This window comes from Glycine max, chromosome 17, assembly GCF_000004515.6.
Source record: "Glycine max cultivar Williams 82 chromosome 17, Glycine_max_v4.0, whole genome shotgun sequence".
NCBI classification, from domain to species: domain Eukaryota; kingdom Viridiplantae; phylum Streptophyta; class Magnoliopsida; order Fabales; family Fabaceae; genus Glycine; species Glycine max.
Genome location: NC_038253.2, coordinates 1610469 through 1635987, shown reverse-complemented (window position 1 = coordinate 1635987; position 25519 = coordinate 1610469). Strand labels below are relative to the sequence as shown.

General features: G+C 36.5%; 1 protein-coding gene across 4 annotated transcripts; it reads left to right on the top strand.

The window, feature by feature from the left end:
- Positions 1-1234: 1234 nt before the first annotated feature.
- LOC100790172 (chromatin structure-remodeling complex protein SYD) lies at positions 1235-25005 on the top strand. 4 transcript variants are annotated; one of them, XM_014769528.3, is made up of 37 exons: positions 1235-1439; positions 2035-2144; positions 2241-2302; positions 2917-3005; positions 3095-3760; positions 4944-5095; positions 5259-5410; positions 5499-5563; positions 5645-6337; positions 6458-6693; positions 6856-6953; positions 7034-7219; positions 7356-7536; positions 7619-7807; positions 9086-9129; positions 9381-9437; positions 9726-9822; positions 10078-10250; positions 10337-10550; positions 10744-10869; positions 10983-11072; positions 11258-11374; positions 11542-11622; positions 12450-12557; positions 13498-13667; positions 15459-15537; positions 15650-15724; positions 16535-16632; positions 16720-16827; positions 17290-17347; positions 17700-17924; positions 18193-19417; positions 19517-22701; positions 22778-23017; positions 23123-23353; positions 23434-23514; positions 23939-25005. In XM_014769528.3, exons 2-37 carry the CDS (start codon positions 2040-2042, stop codon positions 24614-24616), a joined length of 10434 nt encoding a protein of 3477 aa, XP_014625014.1. In that variant the 5' UTR covers positions 1235-1439; positions 2035-2039; the 3' UTR covers positions 24617-25005. The 4 variants fall into 4 exon arrangements, with proteins under 4 accessions (XP_014625014.1, XP_006600335.1, XP_014625015.1 ...); XM_006600272.4 differs by having other exon boundaries at positions 2030-2144; positions 5705-6337; XM_014769529.3 differs by having other exon boundaries at positions 2030-2144; positions 22808-23017.
- Positions 25006-25519: the final 514 nt, after the last annotated feature.

Here is a 25519-nt window from a genome sequence, read left to right as displayed (position 1 = left end):
TTCAGAAGAGATTAAGAGGGGTTGCGCGCGCGTTCATGCGGAGAAACAACCAAATAACATATCAATTAGGTTTGAAGGGGTACGAAATTTCAACATGTGAAAATGAGAATACGAATTTGAATTTCTATAATGCAAATTTGCTGGGGATGTCACATGCATAATTCTCGCACTCCTAACGGCGCATTTACTATAAAAGATCCCACTTGTATCGCTGTCACCCATTTCCCACACATACTCTTCGTGGCTTCCGCCCTTTGCTCTCTTCTTCTTCCACTCTAATCTTATGGCGTCCATCACTGTAACCTCATTCAACCAAACTCATACACTGGTACGTAATTCATTCCAATCCCTTATGTTTTCCTTGTTATTTCTAATTAATTATATTCACTTACCACACTAATCATTTTTTTTTTGTTAGATGAAAAAAACAGGTACCTGGTTGCAGGAATATCTCTAACTCCACAGTTCAGTTTTCCTTTCAATTAAGGGGAGAACTTTTCCATCTGTTACTTTGCGGCGTAGAGTGCCTCGCTTTCAAATTACATGTGCAGTAAGTCTTTCATGATAATAGATAATTATCATATATAAATTTTCATTTTCTGCTGTGATTGGTGCACGTGTTATTGATGTCCTAAATTTTTACAATGTACATTGATCAGGCCAAACCAGAAACTGTAAAGAAGGTGTGTGACATAGTCAAGAAATAACTGGCACTACCAGATGCATCTGCTGTCACCGGAGACTCCAAATTTTATGCACTTGGAGCTGATTCTCTTGACACGGTATTTTCATTTTTATTAATTTTAACTATATATATATATATGAGTTATTATTTTATCATACAAATTTTCACAATACTTATTAATTACTAACTCTCTACAAAGTGTATGCCCCCGTAATTTTTTTACTTTTTTGGTTTTAATTGCTATTAGTTTTAGCCATTCTACTTGTTAGAATTCCACAAACCATATTCTACATTGGATCGATCAAACCATGGCATATTATGAAGACTTTTTTTGGTTTTAATTGCTATTAGTTTATAATAAATTTTAGTGTTATAGAAAATAAATATTTTATTTATCCTATATATTCCGCATGTTAAAATGCTAGTGATATTTTCCCCATCTAAATGAAATAATAAGAAGAATGTAACCTCAAAAAAGAAAAGAAAAGAAGAATGTAGTTGCACTTGCAGGTGTATATTTCCTTTTTCTTTTGGAGTAATATTACACGTCGTGGAGTTCACACGGAAAAGGCCTTGGCACTCGTGTGAAATATAGGGGGCTCTTCTTCTCACTGTTTCACGAGAAAGAAAAGGGGTTTCGTCTTCATAGGCAGCGTGAGAGTTAAGACGAGATTTTACGACTTCTCTTCTCTGTGAGTCTATCTATGTAGGTGCATCTGACCTCGCTTCACTTCTCGGCGTATCCGAGCCTCAGGTAATCCTCTATGATTCTCAAGCCATACCTCTTTCCAATTCAATCTCTCACACCGCAACGCAATTTCAAATCTCGACCTACTTTTTTCCTTTTCGCGAAATTCCTCTGCGTTTTGTTTAGATTCGATGATTGCAAAGCGTGGCCGTGTAGGGTTCAGCTGGCATTTCAAGGTTTTAGGGGATTTTATGTGTTTCGCAGTGTCAACGACGTGTTTGTGTCCCCCCCTCCCGAGAAATTCGTAAATAGGCGCTGTATTTTGGGGTAAGGAACGAAAATGGGGTTATTCTGTACCATGATGGGTTTGGGGATGAAATGAATACCCAGTGTTAGGTTTCGAAGGCTGTAAAGAGTCACTTAACAACAAAAGCCTTTTTCCATGAGGTGAGGTCCGCTACATGGATCACATGTCTGGTATGGGACCATATTGTTTACCATGAGACCTTTCCCCAATGTCCTTTCTTGGGGTAAATTGTATCATTGCTAATTGTAGCTTCTCATAATTAGCGTGAAATGTTAGGTTGACTATCCTGAAATCTCCAGCTGGTCAGAGTTTATCTTGATATCACAATCACGATATTTTGCTTGTGCAGTTCAGAGGAGATGGCCTCTTCACATAATGTTGAATTGGAGGCTGCTAAGTTTCTGCATAAACTTATTCAAGATTCTAAAGATGAACCAGCCAAGCTGGCTACTAAACTCTATGTGGTATGTGTTGTCTTCTCTTAATGAAGCTCTTTAATTGTTCTTTTTCTGCTTATAAAAGAATTGGTTTACTTGTGACTAACTTGATGAATGTTTCAGATACTACAACACATGAAATCAAGTGGGAAGGAGCATTCAATGCCATATCAAGTGATATCAAGGTTAAACGTCTGCAGCTTAGCACTCAAACTCATTCATATGCAGTTATTTAATTTTTTTTTGTTTGTTTAGCCCTGCTCTCTTGAAGTGAGCTAAGATAACAAAATTGAATATCTGATCTGATTGTCTTCATCAGGACACATGGTTACTTTTGAACTCTTCCTTTCATGGTAGTTAAGATATTAACCAGCATTGCCATTTGTGTGATGGAAAATGAAATAATCATGGGACCGGTTTGTTTAATTGCTTCATATTTGGTTTGAACTTTATAGAAAGGTGAATGGTTTTTTTTTCCGTCTCGACAAACAGAAAAGGTTGGATTTATTTAGTTGTTTTGTGTAATTTGGCTTGGGTAATATATGCTTGAAACTGTTGGCTACTTCCCTTGTAAATACATTTATTTGATTGACTTTGCAAATGGATCATAAACTTAATTCTCAAGGTATTTATGAGGCCCATCTTGTGGACCTAGTTTTCATTCTGGTGCCTTAGTGATTGTAATGAAGCTAATACGTGTCATTGTTAGCACTGAAACTTTGTTAGTGTAGGTAATTTGACCCAATATTTGGTTTCATGCACAATGGTGTTTCTTCTGACTTGATGTTGTCTGTTATAGGGCAATGGAGACTGTCATCAACCAACACGGTCTTGATATTGAAGCATTGAAGTCATCACGTCTTCCTTTGACTGGTGGTCCTCAAATAGGTAATTATGCATGTTTACCTAATGCAGAACTGAATATTTGAGATATTTTTTTATGTGATTTTGATTTCATTGTTTGATAATTTATGCAGGATCTTCTTCACAGTCAGTGAATGTAACAAAAGATTCCAGAGTGGGTTTGGCTGAAAATGAGGTGTCCAAAATGGACCCGTTTGCTTCAGGTCGGCCACCGGTTGCCCCAAGTGGTGGAGCGCCTGATTATTATCAAGGATCTGTGGCACAGAGGAGTAGTCAGTCTTTTGATCAAGGAAGTCCATCTAGTTTGGATTCTAGGTCTGCTAACTCTCAGTCACAAGATAGACGTGATACTGCCAATTGGGACAAACAGGTGAGTCAAAAGGATGGCAAGAAAGCTACAACAAAGAGAAAGAGGGGAGATACATCATCACCTGTGGAACTGCATGTTGACAGTCCTTCTCAGCTGGATCCTCGCAATACTGGTGTTAATGCAAGGAAGGGGAAAATAACCAAGGCTGAATCATCAGATGGTCTTCCAGTTAAAAATGGTGAACTAACCAACTTTAACATGACTCCAAATAGTGGTCAAATGGAGAATGTTTCGGCTTTGTCTGGTAGCATGAGGACAATGCTTAGAGCAAACCAAGAAGGCCATCATTTATTGGCAAAACAAACTGATTTGACAAAGGTTGGCAATCCGATGGTGCGAGCACCTAATTCAAAGTATGCAGAAGACACTGAAGTTTCCTCTGCACATATTGCTTCAGGGAAGCAGCAAGGTACTTCCTTACCTTCTACACAATGAGATTAGAGGTCGTATGTAATCAAAATAAAGACAGATTACCATTTTATTCCAATGCATCCATTAATACCTCCATCCATTGGTCCTAGTAAGGAATTTGATGACAGAAATTCCAATGCATCCATTAATACCTCCATCCATTGGTCCTAGTAAGGAATTTGGAGAATTTTCAACCATAAGTTGTTGGAAAAGCCGCCTTAATTGCAGTCTCTATGGGGTTGCCTGAAGTGCAACCTTGAGGGTGGTGGTTTAGTGGTTTAGTTCCACATCAGCTAGTGATATGACCAAAATAGTGTAAATAAGTGAGGGGCAACCCTCACCTTACAAGCCGGTTTTGTAGAGTTGAGTTGGGCTCAAATCCACATTCTAAGATGGTATCATAACCTATCTTAGATCCATTGTTGGGCCACCTTCATTTGACACACGTCAGGTTGGAAGTCTTGGGTGTGAGGGAGTGTTGGAAAAGCTGCCTTAATTGTGGACACCCCTTAGCACGCCTTAGTTGTGACCACTTTGGTGCTTGTCTGAAGTACAACCTTGAGGGTGATGGTTTAGTGGTTTAGTCCCACATCGAGTAGTGATATGACAAAAATAGTGTATATAAATGGGGGACAACCCTCACCTACAAATCGGTTTTGTAGGGTTGAGTTAGACCCAAACCCGCATTTTAAGATAAGTCATGATATGACTTGATCCAACTATGCTCCATGGTTTGTGAACTGCAAACTATTTGGATTAATTTTACTAAAATGCCAATGCCTAATATTTGAGTGTTGAAGTTTGACAACTCCTGGGTTTGAGAACGGCAAACAATTTGAAATATTTATACTAAAATGCTATTGACTAATATTTGACCGGTGAAGTTTGACAAAAGACTTTCTAGAAGAGCTTATGTGTAAATATAATCATTGGAATGGAAAAATTTATTTGTGTAGAGGTTTTCTTTGACATTAGTTTTTATATCAGTCACAGCTGTTACTAAATTATTTTTGAGTATACTTTGCTGTTGGACACTTCACAATGATTAGCTCATTATTGAGAGAACGACTGAGGAAATATCAATTTTACTTAGAATTAGATGTAGTCAAAGCAAAAACAACTATAAATTTGAATTTCTTGTTGACAGTTATTGATAGAAAATAATTCATATTGAATTTCAGGTGCTTATGCAAATGTTCATGGAGGGATGTCGCTTGCAGCTGGTGCATCTTCAATGGTTGAAGCTTTCTCAAATTCAATGCAATATGGTGGTGCAGTTGAGCGTGACAGGGGAAGTTCTACTACTTTATCTGATGGGCATAAAATTGTTCAGGTACTTTCTATTAACTAAATTTTGTCTATGCATTTATCTCTAAGCTCTGCACCCCCCCGCTATACTCATCAAACTTTAAAGTTATTATATTTGTATTTTCTGTTTTGACTATGTGACTTGTATATAGTCACTTGATTATTTGACCAGGTAATTTTATTGACAGGTTGGCAGGCAAAATAGTGGCTCGGAAATGAATATGCTTAGACAAGGTGTTTCTCCTAGAGACACGGGAAAATCCACTGTTCCTGCCATGCCTTTCAAGGAACAACAGTTAAAACAGCTTCGAGCTCAGTGCCTTGTTTTCCTAGCATTTAGGTAGAAAGTTCTGCTATCACCTTTTTGGATTTGTAAAAAATGTACTTGAATAATATTTTGTTGTGAAACTTTGTTGTTCAATGTGCAGAAATGGTCTAGCACCAAAAAAACTACATCTTGAAATTGCACTTGGAACTGCCTTTTCTAGAGAAGGTGACTGGTTTTATATTTATTTTATTTAACATATTAAAGATCTTCATTGACTAACTTATGAGCAATGTGATGGTAATACAGATGGTTCTCGCAAAGATCTAATTGACCTCAAAGGAAAATCACAATCTTTTAATGAACCAGGTAACTCATCTGGGGCCATGATGCCATTTGGAGGTCCCAGCAATGCCAGACAGACGGATAAAAACCTTTTGGGGTCCTCTTCAGTTGGCAAAATTGTGGAGGCTGATTCTTTGTCAAAGGGAACTGAGAGCCCAAGAATGTTGGAGGACAAAGGTAACCTACATGTCACAAAAAGAGGAGAGGTTGATAGACGAATTCAAGAAAGAGTGGCTTCACAAGCTTCCTCAGCCACTTCATGTCAGCAGCAAGATTCTTCAAGTACAAGGGGTGCTTTAGTTGGTAATAATCATTTAGATGATGTTGACATTGGTAATATGCAGGTTGGAAGATCCAACCAATCTTCTGTTGCTGGCCCAAATAACTGGGCCGGTTTTGCTGGTGCTAATGAGGCTTCAAAGGGACCTCCTCAGGTCTCTGCTATTCAACATGAGTTGCCTATAGAAAGAAGAGAGAATATTCCTAGTCAGTTTCAAAATGTTGGTAACAATTGTGGTTCACGGAATCAAAATTCTGTTAATCACTTGTCTTTTTCTTTAAAAGAGCAATGGAAACCTGTTCCAGGGATGGACAGTGATCCTCATGGAGCAACCATGATGAAGGATGGAAATGTAATGATAAAACATGTTTCTCCAGGTAAAAGCCATACTCAATAAAACATGTTATTGCAATCAGTCTCTTTAAAGCATGTTTTTTGCCTTATTTCAAGTGTCAATAATTGATGGCTTTTTGAATATTAATTGGGATTACTCTCAGATGGCTTCAAAACAGTTCCAGTTGATAATGCATCAAAGCATGGCATCTCTTTTGCTACAGAGCAAGATGGGAATGAGAGGTTGGTATCAGCTGATTTTCCACCTTCTCCAAAATATACAATGTCAGAGAGATGGATCATGGATCAGCAGAAAAAGAGGCGTCTACTCGAGCAAAATTGGATGCTAAAACAGCAGAAAACAAAGCAAAGAATGGCTACAAGTTTTCACAAGTTGAAGGTTTGTTTTACTTTCAACTACCACTTTTTCTAGTTTAGTGCATACTATGTTCTCCTTATGCATTCAAATTATTTTTGCACCCCATACATACACAATGTGTTTCTGGTAATGACTACATGCTGCATAAAAATCATTGCCTGAGCTTCATTCCATGTATTGTAGGAAAATGTGAGCTCCTCTGAAGATATTTCTGCTAAGACCAAAAGTGTCATAGAGTTGAAAAAACTTCAACTATTAGAGCTTCAACGTCGTCTCCGGAGGTAATTTGTGCTCCTGTGTGAATAAATGTGTTATTTTCTTCAATTATCAGTTTGACAGTATATTCTCCCTTTGTGGGCAGTGATTTTCTGAATGATTTTTTCAAACCAATTGCAACCGAGATGGAACATTTAAAATCAATTAAGAAACATAGGCATGGTAGGAGGGTCAAACAACTTGAAAGGTTTGAGCAGAAAATGAAGGAAGAGCGTCAGAAGCGGATTCGTGAGAGGCAGAAGGAGTTTTTCAGTGAGATAGAGGTTCACAAGTATGTGCTCTTTCTGTCTATTTTTATTTTCCTTTTCTACCTCTTCAATTTTTCCAATGTATTGTAGTAGATAACTATGAATTGGTGTTCTCCTTAATCCTTTCCTCAAACATGTGCACTATTCCTTGAAATCTAGGGAAAAACTTGATGATGTATTCAAAATCAAGAGGGAACGGTGGAAGGGTTTCAATAGATATGTGAAGGAGTTCCATAAAAGAAAAGAACGTATTCATCGTGAGAAGATTGATAGAATCCAGCGGGAAAAGATTAATTTACTGAAAATAAATGATGTGGAGGGCTATCTTCGAATGGTGCAGGTAGGTTTATTTTCTTATTTTATATAAATAGATACAAGGCTGATGTATTGCATGCTTAATGCAATTTTCAATGGTACATTAGGATGCAAAATCAGATCGTGTAAAGCAACTACTTAAAGAGACCGAGAAGTATCTTCAAAAGCTTGGGTCCAAGCTACAGGAAGCAAAGACTGCAGCAGGACGTTTTGGGCAGGATGTTGATGAGACAGGAAATGTCAGTTTTCTTGAGAATAGCGAAACAGAAAATGTGGATGAAAGTGATCAGGCAAAGGCAAGTTCTCTTCACGCATTTCTTTGTTACGTTTAAATCTTAGGGGGTTGTTTGGTTTGAGAAAACATTTTCTATTTTCTCTTGTTTTCATTTTCAAAATTTTAAAGTTTGAAAAATGTGTTTGGTTAAATTTCTTATTTTCTGTTTTCAGAAAATGAAATTATTAAAAATGTGTTTGGTTTAACTATTTTCAATAAAAAGCTCATGAAATGATTTTAGTATAAATTTTATAAATAATTTTAAAAAAATTATAATATGTTTCCTCAATAATAATTATTAAAATCATTGTACTATTTATTTCTAAGAAAACATATTTTCAAATGAAACATTCAACAACAACAAAGTGATGGATGATGCAGCTTTTCTACTCTGGACATGGTTAAGGAGTTGGGAAAAGGATTTTGGGATAAAACACAACACTGGTCGAGCAATCTTAGATCAGGATTTATGTATTAATGGAGGATAGAACAATATAACAGCAGTAGTAAATATACTCATTACTGTATTCAGCATTTGGTTTCTTCTAAGACTACATTAAGTCTGTTTTGAAACCAACTGTCTGCTCTTTTATTTTGTACACTTTGTACCTCTGGTACTTATATTAATATATAGTTATCTTCGCTGATAAAAAAAAAAATTTCTAAAAAAACATAAAATTAATATTGTATCTGAAGTCTCACAAACAAAACAAATATACACATAATCACTAAATACATATTAGATAAGAATATTTTGAATAACTCAAAAGTAATATTTACTATTTCATATAACAAATAGAAATAATAAAAGTTTACACAGATTTAAAAAATTCTTTTTAAGTTACATTATATAGTAAATAGAAATAATATTTATCGTCTCCCACAATTTAAAAAAATTGAGCAAATTAGGTGTAGAATAAGTGAAAAAAAAGTGAAAAGATATATCCACTACGTTGCAGGAAACAAATTCGAGAAAGTGCAGCAGTGGCACAACTGAAACTGCTGTAACAATATGCGTATGCGAATAATGGAAGTATCAAATATTTACATCCAATTCCACCGCGTTTTCAATATAGTAGCTCCCATTTCCGTGAAAATGCGGAAAACGTTGATTTTTTATTTTCAAAATCCAACTGTTTTTTTTTTAAATATTTTCAATAAATTGTTTTTCAAAATTTGAACCATACATATTTTTAACCCTGTTTTCTATTTTCACTGAAAATGAAAACAGAAAATGGGCAAACCAAACTACCCCTTAAATTGTTCAGTTTGTGACTTATTTGTTCCATTTTTTTTACAGCATTATATGGAAAGCAATGAAAAGTATTACAAGATGGCTCACAGGTATTAGTTCTGCACTTATGTACTCTTTTAAAAAAGGTTTCTTGGTACTGTAAGTTGCTTATCTTGTATTTTTGCTATTAATGAAAGGAAAAGCAGCATAGGATAATGGGGAGTTTACTGGTTTAGTTTTAGTTTCAAAGAATCAAAAGTGTTCATAGTCCATTGGTTCCATTAATCTATAAATATGTATGTGAAATTTCTACTGTGTTGAGTAGTCCCTCTGCTTCATTCTATGATTTTCCCTCCTGCAGTATAAAGGAGAGCATTGCAGAGCAGCCATCTAGTTTGCAAGGCGGGAAATTGAGGGAGTAAGTTAAACATTTGCCTTTTTTATAATGCATGTTATTTAGTTGACTCATATGCTTGTGTCTTGCAATGAATCCAAGTTTTTGTATTGCATTTAGTTGAGCTGTAGGATTTTTTTTTTTAATTATGCATTTTCTTTGTCTCAGTTGGGATTTTATCCTTCTCACTTTACATGCTTTTTTGTCAATTTTCCTAAATCTTGTTTGTCACAAAAGGACTTTGGACTTTCATTCTCTATTATTTTGAATATAAGGACTTATATTCTTTCTGATTGCATGTTTTGTCCTTAGATATCAAATGAATGGCCTGAGGTGGCTGGTTTCCCTATACAACAATCATTTGAATGGAATTCTTGCTGATGAAATGGGACTGGGTAAAACAGTACAGGTATTCAATTTTTGTGAACTGAGGAACATAGTATACTCAGTTGGATTCCTATTTAGTTCCATTGTCTTTGTTAATTAGCATTTTTGGTAGTATGTTATTTGCTGTTTTTATCACTGCTGAATAATTTGTGCTTTTTTTGGGATTTTACGTTTATTACAGTAAATATATACATGCTGAAGATCATTGACCAAATTTTGCAATAAAAATATTAGAAGAACTTTTCTATCTATACAATCCTAATGCCCTTTTTTATAGGTTATTTCTTTAATTTGCTATCTGATGGAGGCAAAAAATGATAGAGGACCGTTTCTCGTGGTTGTGCCCTCTTCAGTTCTACCTGGTTGGGACTCGGAAATAAACTTTTGGGCTCCTGGTGTTCATAAAATTGTCTATGCTGGTCCACCAGAGGAAAGGCGTCGGTTATTCAAGTAATTGGACATCAAGATATCAACCCCCTTCATCTATTTGATGCATATGTCTTGGTGTGTTCCTTATTAGTTTTTTCATATTTTAGGGAAAGGATTGTTCAACAGAAATTCAATGTTCTTTTGACTACGTATGAATATTTGATGAATAAGCATGATAGACCAAAGCTGAGCAAAATACATTGGCATTATATAATAATTGATGAAGGCCACCGCATAAAGAATGCTTCTTGCAAGTTGAATGCTGACTTGAAACACTATCAGAGCTCTCACAGATTGCTGTTAACTGGAACACCTTTACAGGTTTTTTCTTCTTATTTTTGCCATTTAGTTTTTCAAATATACACGTGCTTTTTCTTGGGAATAACTGAGTTTTTTCTTAACCCTTATTGGAGGCTCATGCTATATCCTTTGTTTCACTTTTGCACTTAATTTTATAGCATTAATGCTATATGCTTGCTGGTTTCATTATTTTATAATTTATTTTTATATGCAGAACAATCTTGAAGAACTATGGGCACTACTTAATTTCTTGTTACCAAACATATTCAATTCATCAGAGGACTTCTCTCAATGGTTTAATAAGCCATTTGAGAGTGCTGGAGATAGCTCGCCTGATGAAGTAAGTTTTGGATTATTTCTGTTTATATCTATTAAGTTTACGTAGTCTTGAGTTTTAATTTAAGCCTCATTGATTTTTATGTACTTATTGTGTTATTTTCTATCTATAAATAGGCTTTATTGTCCGAGGAGGAGAATCTCTTGATTATAAATCGTCTGCACCAAGTTTTGAGACCATTTGTACTTAGGAGGCTGAAACACAAGGTTTTTAATACTCAACTTTAAGCTTATTAAAGCATATATTAGCTAATACACAAGGTTTTGTAATTAAAAGTAAAATTAGAAAACATTTTCTTAAACAAAATAGTCCCCTAGCTTGTCTGCCTTAAAGATATATTAGCTTCTGAAATCAATTGTGTTACTGTTCTTGCATTATCAATTTATTTTAGGTTGAAAATGAGTTGCCTGAGAAGATTGAGAGACTAATAAGATGTGAGGCCTCATCATATCAAAAACTTTTGATGAAGAGGGTGGAAGAAAATCTTGGTTCTATTGGCAATTCAAAGGTATCTTTTCTAGTACTTTATTCTGTGTTGAATGATGTTTCTTAACCTTTTGATACTGCACTAAGAATTTATGTCCTTCTATTTTTGTTTTAGATAAAGTAGCTTCCCCGCATAGTCTACATATATATACTTACTCTGCTGGTCTATTTAAAATTTATAATTTTTAGGCTCGATCAGTACACAACTCTGTCATGGAGCTTCGTAATATATGCAATCATCCATATCTCAGTCAGCTTCATGCAGAGGAGGTATATTCCAATCTTATGAATGGTTTTTTTCTGAATGAATGCATTTTGTGAGTGATTTTAACTGCTACTCAGTCAGAAAATGGATTTTAGGAGATTTAAATTACGGTGTGATACCTTTCTTATGTGAAACTGAAAGATTGAAAAATGTAGTGTTCTATTATATAAATTATGAAGCATCATCGCAGGATCATTTTCTAAATATGTAAAAGCTGACAAAGATCATAAACAGTCATACATGGTTGTATAACTTATAAACTACAAAGTAGTTTGCATTTTATTTTGGGTTTCCCTGACATGAGACTCAACCAGGAATTCTGTTGTGACTTGACAAGGAATTTTCTAGGAGATTTGTGGTGGAAGTGGAGGGTTGTATGTATGAAATGGAGACCTGTAGAGTGAGCAAAAAGCTCAGCATGAGTGATTGGAATTATTGTGTTGGAATTAGGTTTTGTGTGTTGAGCGGTGAGTAATGTTCAATGATTGTAAGGAATTGTGCAAATGTAGGCCAATAGTTTGGTGTAGGTTGAACCACATTAACTTTATGTTTATTGCTCTTCTGTCTTCTTCATATTGTATGTTTGCGGATCCAGTTACAATGTAAGGTTTGTGTATAGTTTTTATCACTTTCCAACTTCAATGATGCAGCCTGAAAGTAATAAATTTCTTTGCAGAGTTCATAACTTTCACTTCCAAAATGGGCATGTTATCTGTCTGAAGTAGTCAACTTTGTTTATTTGACTACTAGCAAGCAGTCAAGTTTTATGTGATTATGTATATTTGTTATTCTTGACTTTTGGTTATGCTACAATTTGACTTTTTTACTGCAGGTGGATAACTTCATACCTAAACATTATCTGCCACCAATTATTAGACTTTGTGGGAAGCTTGAGATGTTGGACCGTTTATTGCCAAAATTGAAGGCGACAGATCATCGGGTACGAAACATAGTATATAATTTTTGCTGGATGACTACATTTGACTTATTTCGTGTCGGTAGTGATGTGAGTTGTTATAAGGTTTAATTACTTTTTTGGTCCTCTAATTTCTTTTTTAGGCTCAATTTAGTCATTTTGTTATTAAAATGTTTAATTAGATCCTGTAATCATTAAAATTGGTTCAGTTAGGTCCTTTTATTTTAAAAAATTCAATTAGGTCCCTTACTTATCAGAATGAATTCAGAGAGGGTTTTGTAATCAGGGGGGAATTAGGATTAGGTGCTGGGATGATCTATGTAACCTATACAGTCGGAATTTGGTTCCTTAATTCATGCTGAATAGTTTGCATTAGGGAACCAAACCTCTGCATGGGAGACTAATGTTTGAATATATAAAAGTACCCCTTGTATTGCTTAATATATACTATTATTTTTGCAGATAAAAAAAATGAATTCAATTTGGTCCCATTTAAAACCAAATTTAGTCATATTAACAAAAAAAATTGAAATAGGTGGAAGAAAAATGAGACCAAATTGAACCCATTTTAAAAATATAAAGGACCTAATTGAACATTTTAAAAGTAAAGTGACCTAATTGAATCATTTTTAAAAATTACAATATCTAATCGAAGCTGTTAGCCTGTTAATATTAAGAGGACCAAATTGAACCTAAAAAATAAATTAGAGGACCAAAATAGTAATTAAACCTTGTTATAACTGTGAAGATATTTTGTAAACTTATTTACCATGCAGTTTGTTTTATAAGTTGTTGTCTAGTTGGATAGTTGCTCCTTTGGACGCTGAATGTGTTTACAGTTCATTTTCCCCTTGCTAAATCTATGAAACTAAATTGGTTCTTAATTTAATGAGTATCTTACTAATGATTTATTTTGGAAATTTAACTTTTAATGTCTGATATAATACTGTCAATGCCTTTTCAGGTTCTTTTCTTTTCGACAATGACTAGGCTTTTGGATGTTATGGAGGAATACTTAACTTTGAAACAGTATCGGTACCTCCGGTTGGATGGGCATACATCAGGAGGTGATCGTGGTGCTCTGATTGATCTATTTAACCAACCTGGTTCCCCATATTTTATTTTCTTGCTCAGGTAATTTTAATGTCTACTAGTGTATTAGGTCAATTAAAACATTGAATTGTGGGGATTTTTTTTTTATTTGGGTGGGGGGTTTCCAGGAAATTTGGCTGAATTCCTCCTATTGACATACCTTTATTTGTTAAATTAGGGGACCCTTGTCCAAATTTTAATCTATATTTTATGATTGGCATTACATAATGAATTTTAGGGTCTGTTTGGTTTGAGGAAATGTTTTCTATTTTTTCATTTCTTGTTTTCATTTTCTGAAAACAATGTACATTTTCAAATTTTCATGATCTAGAGGATGTTGATCTTTTTTTGTATTTTCATTTCTTGGTTTGGTAACCATCTTTAGCACCATTACCCAACCCATCACCCAATACCTTGTTACAGTCACTATACTGTAGCCACAGACTTTGTTGCCAAATTAAAACCATCAAAGCCCAGACAACCACTGACTTGCCACCAATTTGAAAGCATCAATGTCATCCCCGACTCCTCACCTTCAAAACCATTGACTCACCATCAAATTAGAAGGATAGTAGTCATCCCCAACTTTGCCATTGTAAACACTGATGTTCCCTCTACCTCATTGACTCCCACTGCCAGTCCTTGTTGGAACCAACCATACTCCTACCAGCTTCCATCCACACCAGCTCCCATGAATCATTGCGTGTGACTGCTAGTAAATGATAAACACCCCATTTGTGGAACCCTCCCTTAAAAGCTAGCTGTTAAAGGGGGGGGGGGGGGAAAGAAACACTTAAATACTTCACTGAGCATCCACACTACTTGGTGTGGGACTTAGGCACCCTATGGAGATAGAAATTAGAGGCAAACCAAATAGACATTTTCTATTCAGACTTATAGAGACTGACTCATCCCCCCCCCCCCCCCCCCCGGCACAAGCACACACATGCAAATGATGGGTGATGCAAGTACTCTTGTTTTAAAAAAGAAGCCTCACATTTACATGGCTTATTTATAACTAAAGGATTGTGATGATTAAACTGAAGCTGATCAGCTGGAAATTCATGAAAATAATGAGAGTTGTAGAGTATCAGAAACATCAACAATTAGGTGTGCATTGCCTTTCTGAATCTGAAATCTGGAAAATTGTCGAGTTGCACCTGTAGCCAAAAATGAATACTAATGTTGAACTGTTGATGAGTGGTAACTTATATAATTGATGTTATGATAATTGCAATCCTGATCCTGCTCCCAGATGCAGTATTTTCAAGATTTCTGTATGCTTAATGTTGAAAAGCCACCGTAACTGCAGTCATCCCTAGCCCGGCTTAATTGTGGACTCTTAGGGTTCTGTCTTAATTGCAGCTTCCAGGGATTGCATTTAGTCCCACATCGCCTAAAGATATGGGCTTAAATAGAGCTTATAAAGCTTGAGCAATCCTTGCCTTACAAGCCAGTTTTGTGGGGTTGAATAAGGCCCTAAGCCAAAATTTTAAGACTTTTCTTGATTTCACTTCTAGATATCTCTTGATGAAAGCCATTTCACTGCTGTAAGTTGGGAATGATTGGATTGAAGTTGTCAAGTGTCTTCCTGTGATTGAAAACTTGCACATAAATGGATACAAGTTAGAAATATTTCTTGCTTTCTTGTAATTGTTTGGAGGGAGTTGGTTTTGAAATTTGTTTGGTTGTTCTTCCCCCACATCTTTTTTCATGATTTTTAGATATAACCACAAGTACTTAGCAAGTCAGACCTAGTTCATTTTGTGTACTTGATAATCTTGAAGTTGTATTATCTTTTTATTGCTGACATTCATCTATTGTCAAAAAAAGCATTCGGGCTGGTGGTGTTGGAGTGAATCTTCAGGCTGCTGACACAGTGATCTTATTTGACACTGACTGGAATCCACAGGCAAAGAATTTTTTTTTTATATGATTTTTCTAAATATTTTTTCTTTTTCTTTTTCTTTTTTGGATTTTGTGGCTAATTGTTATGATCTCTTCATTTGTTGGAATATTTTCAGGTTGATCTGCAAGCTCAAGCAAGGGCTCATAGAATTGGTCAAAAGAGGGATGTTCTTGTTCTTCGGTTTGAAACGGTTAGTGCTTTTCCCTTTAAATTGTGGTTTGTCATGGGTGGGAATTTCATTGATATACTTATATATATGCTACGTTAAAGCAACATGAATGTTTTCTTGGTAAAAAATTGTATTACGAAGAGAATAAGTTTTAAGGAAAGTTTAGCTAGGATGTCTGGTCCATGCCACACTGTTGATTCTTAAACAATTTGCCATATTATCGTTGTGCTCCTTACTCTACAGTGAGAACTAAGAACTGAAATAATATTCAAATCTCACGTCATGTGAAATGCATCTTCTGTACCTGTTGTGTGGTGGTCATAAAATGTGCTTTTTTACAAATTCATAATATGGGAGTCATAATGTCAAATTGTTTTATTAATACTTGATTTGGGAGTTATCTTTTCCCTGTAGAATAGTTTTTAATGCTGTTATGTTATGGACCTTGTGATCCATGTATTGATTGATAGGGATAGCCTGTGGTGATGAGTACTAGAGGTGAACTCAGCTTAATTTTGTACTGCTTTATGCTCAAGATTCTTTGCTGTTAAATATAATTGCTTTGTTTCTTTGGAAAAAACTTCTATTTTGCTCTTTGAAGGCATTGGGAATTTTTCATTTTGTGGTCACGGCATTGATATTTTATCCCTTTATTCTTGGGGAGTGGGTGATGTTTATCTTGCAAAATATGCTGGCCCCTGCATCTAGCTTGTCTGCTTAATTCTTTGGATTGATAGTAGCTTTTTAGGCATTAATGCTATAACTTTAGTACAAATGTAGTTCTATTTTTTCTTATATGCTAAAGTTGCTTCTTCTGCTAAATGTAACAAGGTTCAAACTGTTGAAGAACAAGTCAGGGCTTCGGCTGAGCACAAACTTGGAGTTGCTAATCAGAGCATTACTGCTGGTTTTTTCGACAATAATACAAGGTTGGTGATGCCATGATATTTCACCTTTTGTTTATTACAAACTTTTTGAGTCAGCTCTGAAGTTTCTGTTATCTGTGTTTATTGCAGTGCTGAAGATCGAAGAGAATACTTGGAAGCACTCCTGCGTGAGTGTAAGAAAGAAGAGGCTGCACCTGTTTTGGATGATGATGCTCTAAACGATGTCTTAGCCCGCAGGTTCTTTTTGAAATTATTTTACTATCTGTCTATTATCCACAGCCTGGTATATGTGCTTATTTTCTGTTGATTAATTGGGTTGTTGGACTTTGTATATCTAATGTGTCAATTTGAGAATGTCAACTTGGTGAGTGCAGTAGGAATTAATGGGAATTCTGGAAAGATATGCATTTGACTCTTTACTACTTTCATTTTAATGAATTATAGAAAATGGTTCCTGATGTATTATTGTCATTTCAGCATTCTACCTCCTTCCTACCATTTGGTGCTAAACCTTTTGATTGTTGATAAGATCTTTTAAGTATTACAACTGCTTGTTGGCCCATTGTAATTGTATTTAAAATAACATTATAAATACCTTATAATTAGTTTTTCCCACTTTGGTTATTCTTCCTTCCACCTAAATTTTGTGTTTAAAGAGAAAAAAAAGAGAGTTGACGTGAATTTTGTTTATGTTGGCAGTGAATCAGAGTTGGATATATTTGAGGCTGTTGACAAAAAAAGGAAGGAAGATGAGCTGGTATTCTATTTATGTATTTGCTTAGGCTTTTCATCAGCATACAAACATACATACATAATTAATCAAAACGCACAATGAAGATCGTATGAATACGATTTTGCACTTCTCGACAAATATAATTTGTTTCTTTATTCTAAGCGGTTATTCTATTCTTGGTAATCAAGAACAAGTTCTAATGACAGAAGAATGGATTTTTTTGTTCAACAGAAAAGATGTTGAGTGCTAACATACGCCTAAATTTTGAGTGGGTGTACATTAGCAACCCCATATATTTATAGTATAGTATAATATCTTTTTAAGTGCTCTTTGTGAAGGGGAGAACCTCACTGGAACTCCAAAAAAATTATTGCAGGCTACATGGAAGAAATTGATGCTTGGACAGGCAGCTGATGGTTCCGATATTCCTCAACTTCCTGCTCGTCTGGTCACTGATGAAGACCTGAAACAGTTCTATGAAGCAATGAAGATATCTGATGTGCCTAAGGCTGAGGTAGAATCTAGTGGAGTAAAGAGAAAGGGTGGATATATTGGGGGCCTTGATACTCAACACTATGGCAGGGGAAAACGTGCTAGAGAGGTTTGTCTATGTGTTTTATTCATTTGGACTGTGCGGTAAATTGTATTCCTTGCTTGCTTTTTGTTCTGTATGAGTATGCTCTGCTTCATCGTACCTTCATATTATCAGTTTTCCCCAGGGTTAATGTATAATTGTGATTTACATACATAACATGTGATGTGCGAAAAGCAGAAGAAAATAAAAAGTTAATTGAAAACATACTCACGTACTACCTTGTGTGCTGGATATACTATCTAATTGCTTATCACCATTTTCATACTGCTCAAAGGTACGTTCCTATGAAGAGCAATGGACAGAAGAGGAGTTTGAGAAGATGTGTCAGGTTGAAACTCCAGATTCACCCAACAAAGTAAAAGAAGTGGCAGAAAAGAGTTGTCCAACAAATACTTCCAGCTCTGTGGTATCTACTTCTAACTTACAACCTGTGCCTGTGCCTCCAGCGGTCCCAACATTGCCAGCTGTGGAGAGTTTGCCGGTAGTGGTACAGCAAGTTAAAGAGATAACCCCACCCGCCAAACGTGGTCGGGGAAGACCTAAAAGAATAACTTCAGATAAGTCACCAGCTGTAGTGGTCTCTCCAGTAACTTCTGGAACTGTTGAAGTAGACACACAGTTACAGAAAGGATTTGGGTCTGGACATTTAGCATCGTCAACTCCTGATTCTGTTGCTCATTCTGCTGAAGTTGTAGGTGTGAATGCACCTGTGCAGCAGTCTGACACAGTAGTTTCTCCTAACTCACAGTCTGTCATTCCTATGCCTACTATTCCACCAAATTCTCAGGTAGCTGCTGTTCCTGTTTCTGTACCTATTCAAGCAAGAGGGCAAGGGAGGAAAAGTCATGGTGGGGAAGGGATTAGACGTAGAGGGAAGAAGCAGGTCATGATTTCACCTGCAATCCCTGTTGGTTCTGTTGGTCCTGATCTAAAGGTTAATGATAAATTGGAAGATAAATTGGTCAGTCCTTCAGGTCAAGCTATATCCCAGAGTGAAACTGTTCCCAGCTTTGCTGCAGAGCCCCATCCACCTTCTGCTTCTTTGAGCAGTGGAAAGGATCCTTTGGGTGTTGGGGTTGTTTTGAATTCTCAAGCACCCCCTCCTTTGCCCTCTAATACAACCTTGGTTCAAACTGCACCCACTTATCCGTCCGTACAGATGCTAAGTAAAGGACAAAATCAGAAGTCACAAACTGGAGTTTCCCGTCGTAGGGGAAAGAAACAGGCAACAATATTAGCACCGGTTCCGGATCTTTTACATCAGGATTTACATCAAACTGCTAATTTGCCGATTTCATCAGGCAGTATATCAGGTGAAAAAGCCACTGAATTAAAGAGCTTGCAAGAGAGCAATGTTCAAGAATCAAAATGTGTTGTCCTGGATCAAGCATCACAGAGCGTAGGTGATCAGGATTTAAAATCACTGGGAGGATCAGATGATTCATCCAAACAGACAGTGATCATGTCTTCATGTCAAGATAGTATGATTAAATCTCCAGGTGAGTTGTGCATTGCAGTATTGAAGTTCTTAACACCTTTTCATTTGTATTAGAAAAGATCTTGGATATAAACTCAAGATATTTTTTTTTTTTTTGCAGGACAAGATCTTGACACGGTTAAAAATCCTGATGCTCATGATTCTTCTGTAAAGGTTGTTAAATCTTCTGAAATTACCTCATCGAAAATTGATGAAGTTTGCAATAACTCGGGGAATGAAACTTTACTTGGCACAACAGTGCCTGTTACTGGGGTGATACAGGATCAACATTCAGGTGGTAAAACTCATAATCAAACTGTTGAAATTTCAAAAACCATCCCTTCAGTTGTTGATACTCCAATTAATTCCTTGACTGACAATGAAACTACACAAAGCATCAACAAGTCTTTAGATCCTGTGACTCCAACGATTGTTCCCAGTACATTAACTACTGTTTATCCCACGCCAGGTTCTGAATCTACTCATCCAGGCTTGGCTGAATCCATTCCCACCAAAAGGCAAGGTCGTAAAACTCAAAATAGAGCAGAGCCACCACGGCGTAAGGGAAAAAAATCAGCTGCAGTGTTACCTGTTGTTCCTGATGCTGTTACTGGTCAGGATCCTAAGTTAAGTCATCATGCACAAAATTCACCAGTAGATTCATTGCCGGGGAAAGCCACTGCCAATATCACTCAAACCCAAGCATTGGAGATCCTTTTACCCAGTGGAGTAGTTAGTCATGATTCAAAACGAAAAGAGAGGGCAACCAATTCTACCCAAAATAAGCTACAGAAAGTTGCATCAACAAGGATTGATGGTGCACCTATGTCCACAGATAAGATTTCTGTGCATGATGTTGCACGGGTAATGAAGGAAGTTTTCTCTGGAACTTGCTTACCAAAGCCTAAAGCTCATGATTCTGCTGGGAGTGAAGATAGGAACACACCTGTTGTACCTGTACTGACTAAAGCTGCAGTGGATGTCGCTTCCAATAACCAGAGTTTGGAGGATAGAGCGTGTTCTAATATAGCAGCTACTGGTGCAGCATGCCTTGCTTCAAATGTTCCTGTGAATGTTAGCGAAAAACAACCAGAAATGGCATCCAATATGGATAATTTGGAGGGTAAAGCAAGTTTAGATATGCCAACTACTGGAGAACATAGCCTGACATCAGATGTTAAAGAAAAGGCTGAACAGATGCAACATTCTGTTGAAAGCTCAACCACGAGTTGTAAAATAGCTCTAGATACAACTCTCAATGCTGTCCAAAAGATCGATGGTTCTTCTGAGAGACTTCCAACTGGCTCTGCTCTCAATGATTTAAATATAGATAGTTCTAGCCATCAGATGTGTTCATCTTCAGGTGCTGAACCTCTTGCAGTACTTGATCGTAAGCTTAAAAACCAATCCGACTCTTTAGAGAAGTGTTCAAGATCTTCTCCTCTTGATATTGGTGGCACAGGATGCCCACCAACTCCATTGGAACCAGACAGTTTTAGCAATAATCCTGTAACTAGTCAGGCTGATACCTGCACTCGGAGCCATTCATCCTCAAACAAACCTCCTGATACCACAGAACACATTTCTAATGAAAAATTGGAACCCTTGCAACCATCTTTGAAATCTTCATCTCTTGCTTGTGTTGACGGCTCTGGGTTATTGGTTCAGACTGAAAATTTGGGTGATCAACCACAAGTGATCCCATCATGTTCTGCAACAGATCTTCCTCCAATGGCGATGATAGTTTCTAGTATTTCAGAATATACTGAAGTTAAAAATGAAACTGAGTCTACTTTAAAACCTTCTACTGAACTCTCATCTGATGAGGGGATTGTTGGGTATAAAATTCCTGCTTCTCAGTTGCTGGAGCCCGAGGATCGGATTGCATTTGAACATAATTCTCAAATGGCATTAGAACCCTCCACGAAACAGTGTTTAGAATCTGCTTCTGAAATGAAAGTTCCTGTGAGTCCTAAAGCTGTTGAAGTTCAGAAGCATCCAGATGCACTAGAACCTGCTGATTTGCATGGTACTCCATTGATTGAGAGTTGCCCAAAATCTCTCTGTGAAGAAAAAAGGGATGATAGGGTTTCCAAATGTGAACAGCTTCAGTCTTGTGTTGTTGAACCTATAAATATTGACCCTGTTTCCCAAGAAAATATAGTATTATCCAATCCTATTAACAATCCAAAGACTGATTCTTCCGAGGCTTGCCATATGGAAATGGACACATCAGACAGGTCAGTGTTGCCACAACCTTCTTCTGGTTTGGAAGCTGTAGGGAATGAGTTAGTAGATATTTCTGGTGTTGGCAGTCTTTTAGAGGGAAGTAAATCCGAAGCTGCAGTTCTGCCCCCGTCAACCTTGATAGAAGAACAAAATAGGGGATCAGCTGTAACATGCCCAGTTAGGAGTTCAGAACCTTTGGAGGAGTCAATGGAGAAGGGTGTGGCTAACAACTCTGCAGTTCAGGAGGAAGCAAAAGTTGATAAAGTAGAAACTGATGTTCAAATGGATTCTTCCATTAGTCAGACTTTGCAAGTAAAACATGAAATTTTTCAAGCAAATGTGAATTTGCCCTCCCATCTGATGGCGAAGGAAGAAAACATAGAAGTCTCATCCTCAAGGCCCCTATCTATCAGTTCATCTCCATCACATGAATTGAAGGATTCTGAACTTGAACTAGGTGATAAATATATATCTCCGGTTGGTGATTTTCAGACTGAATCTAAAGATAATATGTTGAAGAGCTTGGATTTAGTTTCATCTCCTTCCGTTAGGAAGGAAGAAGGGATCAGTTCTACATCTGATATTGATGGTTCTGAAGGCCTTTCGATGTCTCTGAATGTTCATCAATTAATAACTGTCCCAGATGCTGTCGAGTCTTCATCGTCCCAAGTGAAAGAGGAAAAAAAGATTGGGGTATCTTCTGACAGTAAATTAGTTGTGAGGTCTGTATCTGAAAATGACATGGAAGGATCTGGTCTTTTGCCAGAAAACCCTGTGCTGGAAATCAATAAAATGTCATCAGATTCCTCAACGATTGTTAGCCACTCTGTGGAGGGTCAAGTGTCATTTGTGAAAGAAGATAATTCAGAAATTAAAATTGGTGATCAAATGGATGCTTCTCATGTCTCTGAGAATGATTTAGAAAGGATTACTTCTAAATGCATGGATGTACCTTCTTGCTTGCAGATGGAGGGAGATAAGGTTGATATGTTGTCTGACAAGGGCCCTCTTTGCAGTTCCCTTGCTTCTAGTGAACCAAGAGATCCTTTGATTGAGAATAGTAGAGATGGCATCGAGGTAAGTTATTTGTACATATTTAGCACATCTTGCTCTGTATTTTTTCTCCAATATTGAACTGACTTCTTTTACGCAGGATTCTGTTGCAAATCCATTACCACAACAGAAATCAAAATGTTCTGAATCTGGGAAGGTTGATGAGATGAAAACATCTGATGTTGTCAGGGTTGATCCAGGACTGAAGTCCAAAATCGCAGATTTTCCTTCTTCCTTAGTGATGGAGCAAGATAAAGCTGCTGCATCATATGATAGCCCACTGGCTGCTGCAGAACCAAAATATTGTTTGACCGGAGAGAATTGTGAAAATGCTAATGAGGTATGGCATTTGGCACCTATTAGTTTATTGGTAGTCACTATCCTTTCAATTTTACTCTTGTATTCATTTCTTCTGTAACCCATTACAAAACCATTAACTTTACAGGAACCAAATCCTTCAGAAGCTGAGATCGGTAATGAAATGAATGCATCTGATGTAGCTGGGGTTAATACACAGCTTTCATCAAGTAGCATTATTGTGCCATCATCTTCCTTGATGACTGAGGATGATAATATTGTGGTGTCATCTGACAATGGTCCACAATGCAGTATGCAAGTACTCAAGGAATCGAAAGATTGTCAGACTGAAGAGGGGAGCTGTAAAGATGCCACTGAGGTTAGTCATTTTACAGCACCTATATTATGTCTACTGCCATGATTCTCCCTTTAACTTCCTTCATGAATGCATTTCTTCAGGGTCCCTCTACAAATCCAGTACTGCTGCAGGAATTAATTATTAATTCTGAAGCTGAGACATGTAATGAAGGCAAGACACAGGTTGGTTACCCCTTTAGACTCTGCGAAAACCTTTTATCTTGGTTTTACAGTCAATAGGTTTGCTTCATTTTTAAGGTAATCAATTCGAACAATTTTTGTTGTATTCTATTTAAAAGTATATTGTGAAAGGGTAAGAAGTTTTTTCTAGTTGAAAGTTAAACAAATTAAAATTTAAGCTATCTGGATGAGTTTATTATGATTGTACACTTATTTGCAACATCCCACTTTGCAAGAATCACGACTGCATTGTTTCTCTTCTGATGCTCTATATATGGAATCAGTATTAGGCATTAGCACATTAGACAAATTGGGAGATGATTTTATATTACACATACAGCTTTCATGGGTTTGTTTGCATTAAAACAATATCTGTGATCTATTGTTTCCATTACTTCTGGCGTGTGATTCCATCTGTGCATCCCAGATTGGTGGGCTATCTGTGGAAGATGTCACAGCATCAGAGGGAAAAAGAGAGGTGGAGACATTGCCTGATGAGGGTCCACAAGGAATATTGGAAGCCCAGGATGGATCAAGAGGACTAGCTGACATTGAGGATGGGACAGATAGTAAAAGCTGTGCTGCTGAGATGGAAAATGTATCTGAAGTCCCAAAGCCCTCAGTATCAGCTGAGAAGGGGGAAGACTTGTCTAAGAAAGGTATAATTGGCAGCCAAGCAAAAAGGCAGGTATCAGAAGAATCTGAAGCTGTTACGGGAGGTGGAATTGATGTTACTCCAGATTGTTTGGCTGTGCCAGAAACGGCAACTAATGATGGGGCTTCATCTTTGTGCTCTTCAGCAGAAGGGAGTGAACATGTGGACAGCTTGTCTGAGAAGGATTTAGTTGGCAACCCTGTAGCAGAACTTGACACTAAAGTATCTGAAGCTGGTGTTTCTGACCAGGAAAATCAAGTAGTGCAAGAAAATGCATTGGAAGATATGGAACATGAGGAGAACTTGTCCGAGACGGGTTTAGTTGGCAACGCCGTAGCAAAACTTAGCACCAATAAATCTGAAGCTGGTGTTAGTAACCAGGAAAAACAAGAAAATGCATTGAAAGACATTGAAAAGTCCCCTCCTTCTGCAGCAGAGGGCTGTTCTTAGAAGATTTTCAGTGCCTGCTCAGAAATACATCAGGAATCAAAAGAATATGAAGTTAAGGATTGAAGAAACATTTTTCAAGAGTCAGGTTGTAAATGGAAAGGCACCTTAAAGAGCTTGGATGAGAAGAGAAAGTGGATGGAAAAGGCCAAGAATATGAAATCAAGTAATAATGAAATCTGACCTTGTATATATTATATTATATGTAGGGATTTTTGTACATATATGTTGTAATTTTCCTTTTTAGTCCTGCTGCTTATCCTATTACTTGATCTTGGCATATGGTTACAGGGTCCAACAGCATCTGTCTAATTATTGGTTATTTTTGCTACCGACGATTTGTTGAAACGGTAACCCATTACATATATTTGAATAGGATATTTCAATGTTAATCATCAAACAAATTATAGTGGAGTTCTCTTTTATTGGGTTGCTGAACAGGCATTACAACAAAGGTTTCTTGAGTGAATTTAATCAAGATACGACTTAGTTCATGGCTTTGAGCGAGGAAATTGTTTGACAAAAATAAGAAAAGATTGTGGCCAAGGTTGTTATCTCCCTTTTCTCTGCGCTATGTAACATAATCTAAAGACGTAAGAAAGAAAATTTAGATATTCAATTAAGAAATTTAAAAGGTGAAAATCTTCTTTAGTTGAATAGTTAATTAAGAATTTTCTTTATTAGATTTGATTTAGCAAATAAGACCAAAAAAATTGTCTTAAAATGAATGTAGCATTACTCTAAATCAAATCAATTATATCTCATTATATTTTTTAATAGTTTCATTGACTATATGTTAATGTAGTAGTTTTTTATATTATCAACTGGAATCACTTTTTGTGCGAATTTTATACTAGTTATTACGAAAATTTTAAAATAGTTATTATTAAACCTTATGATTGAATG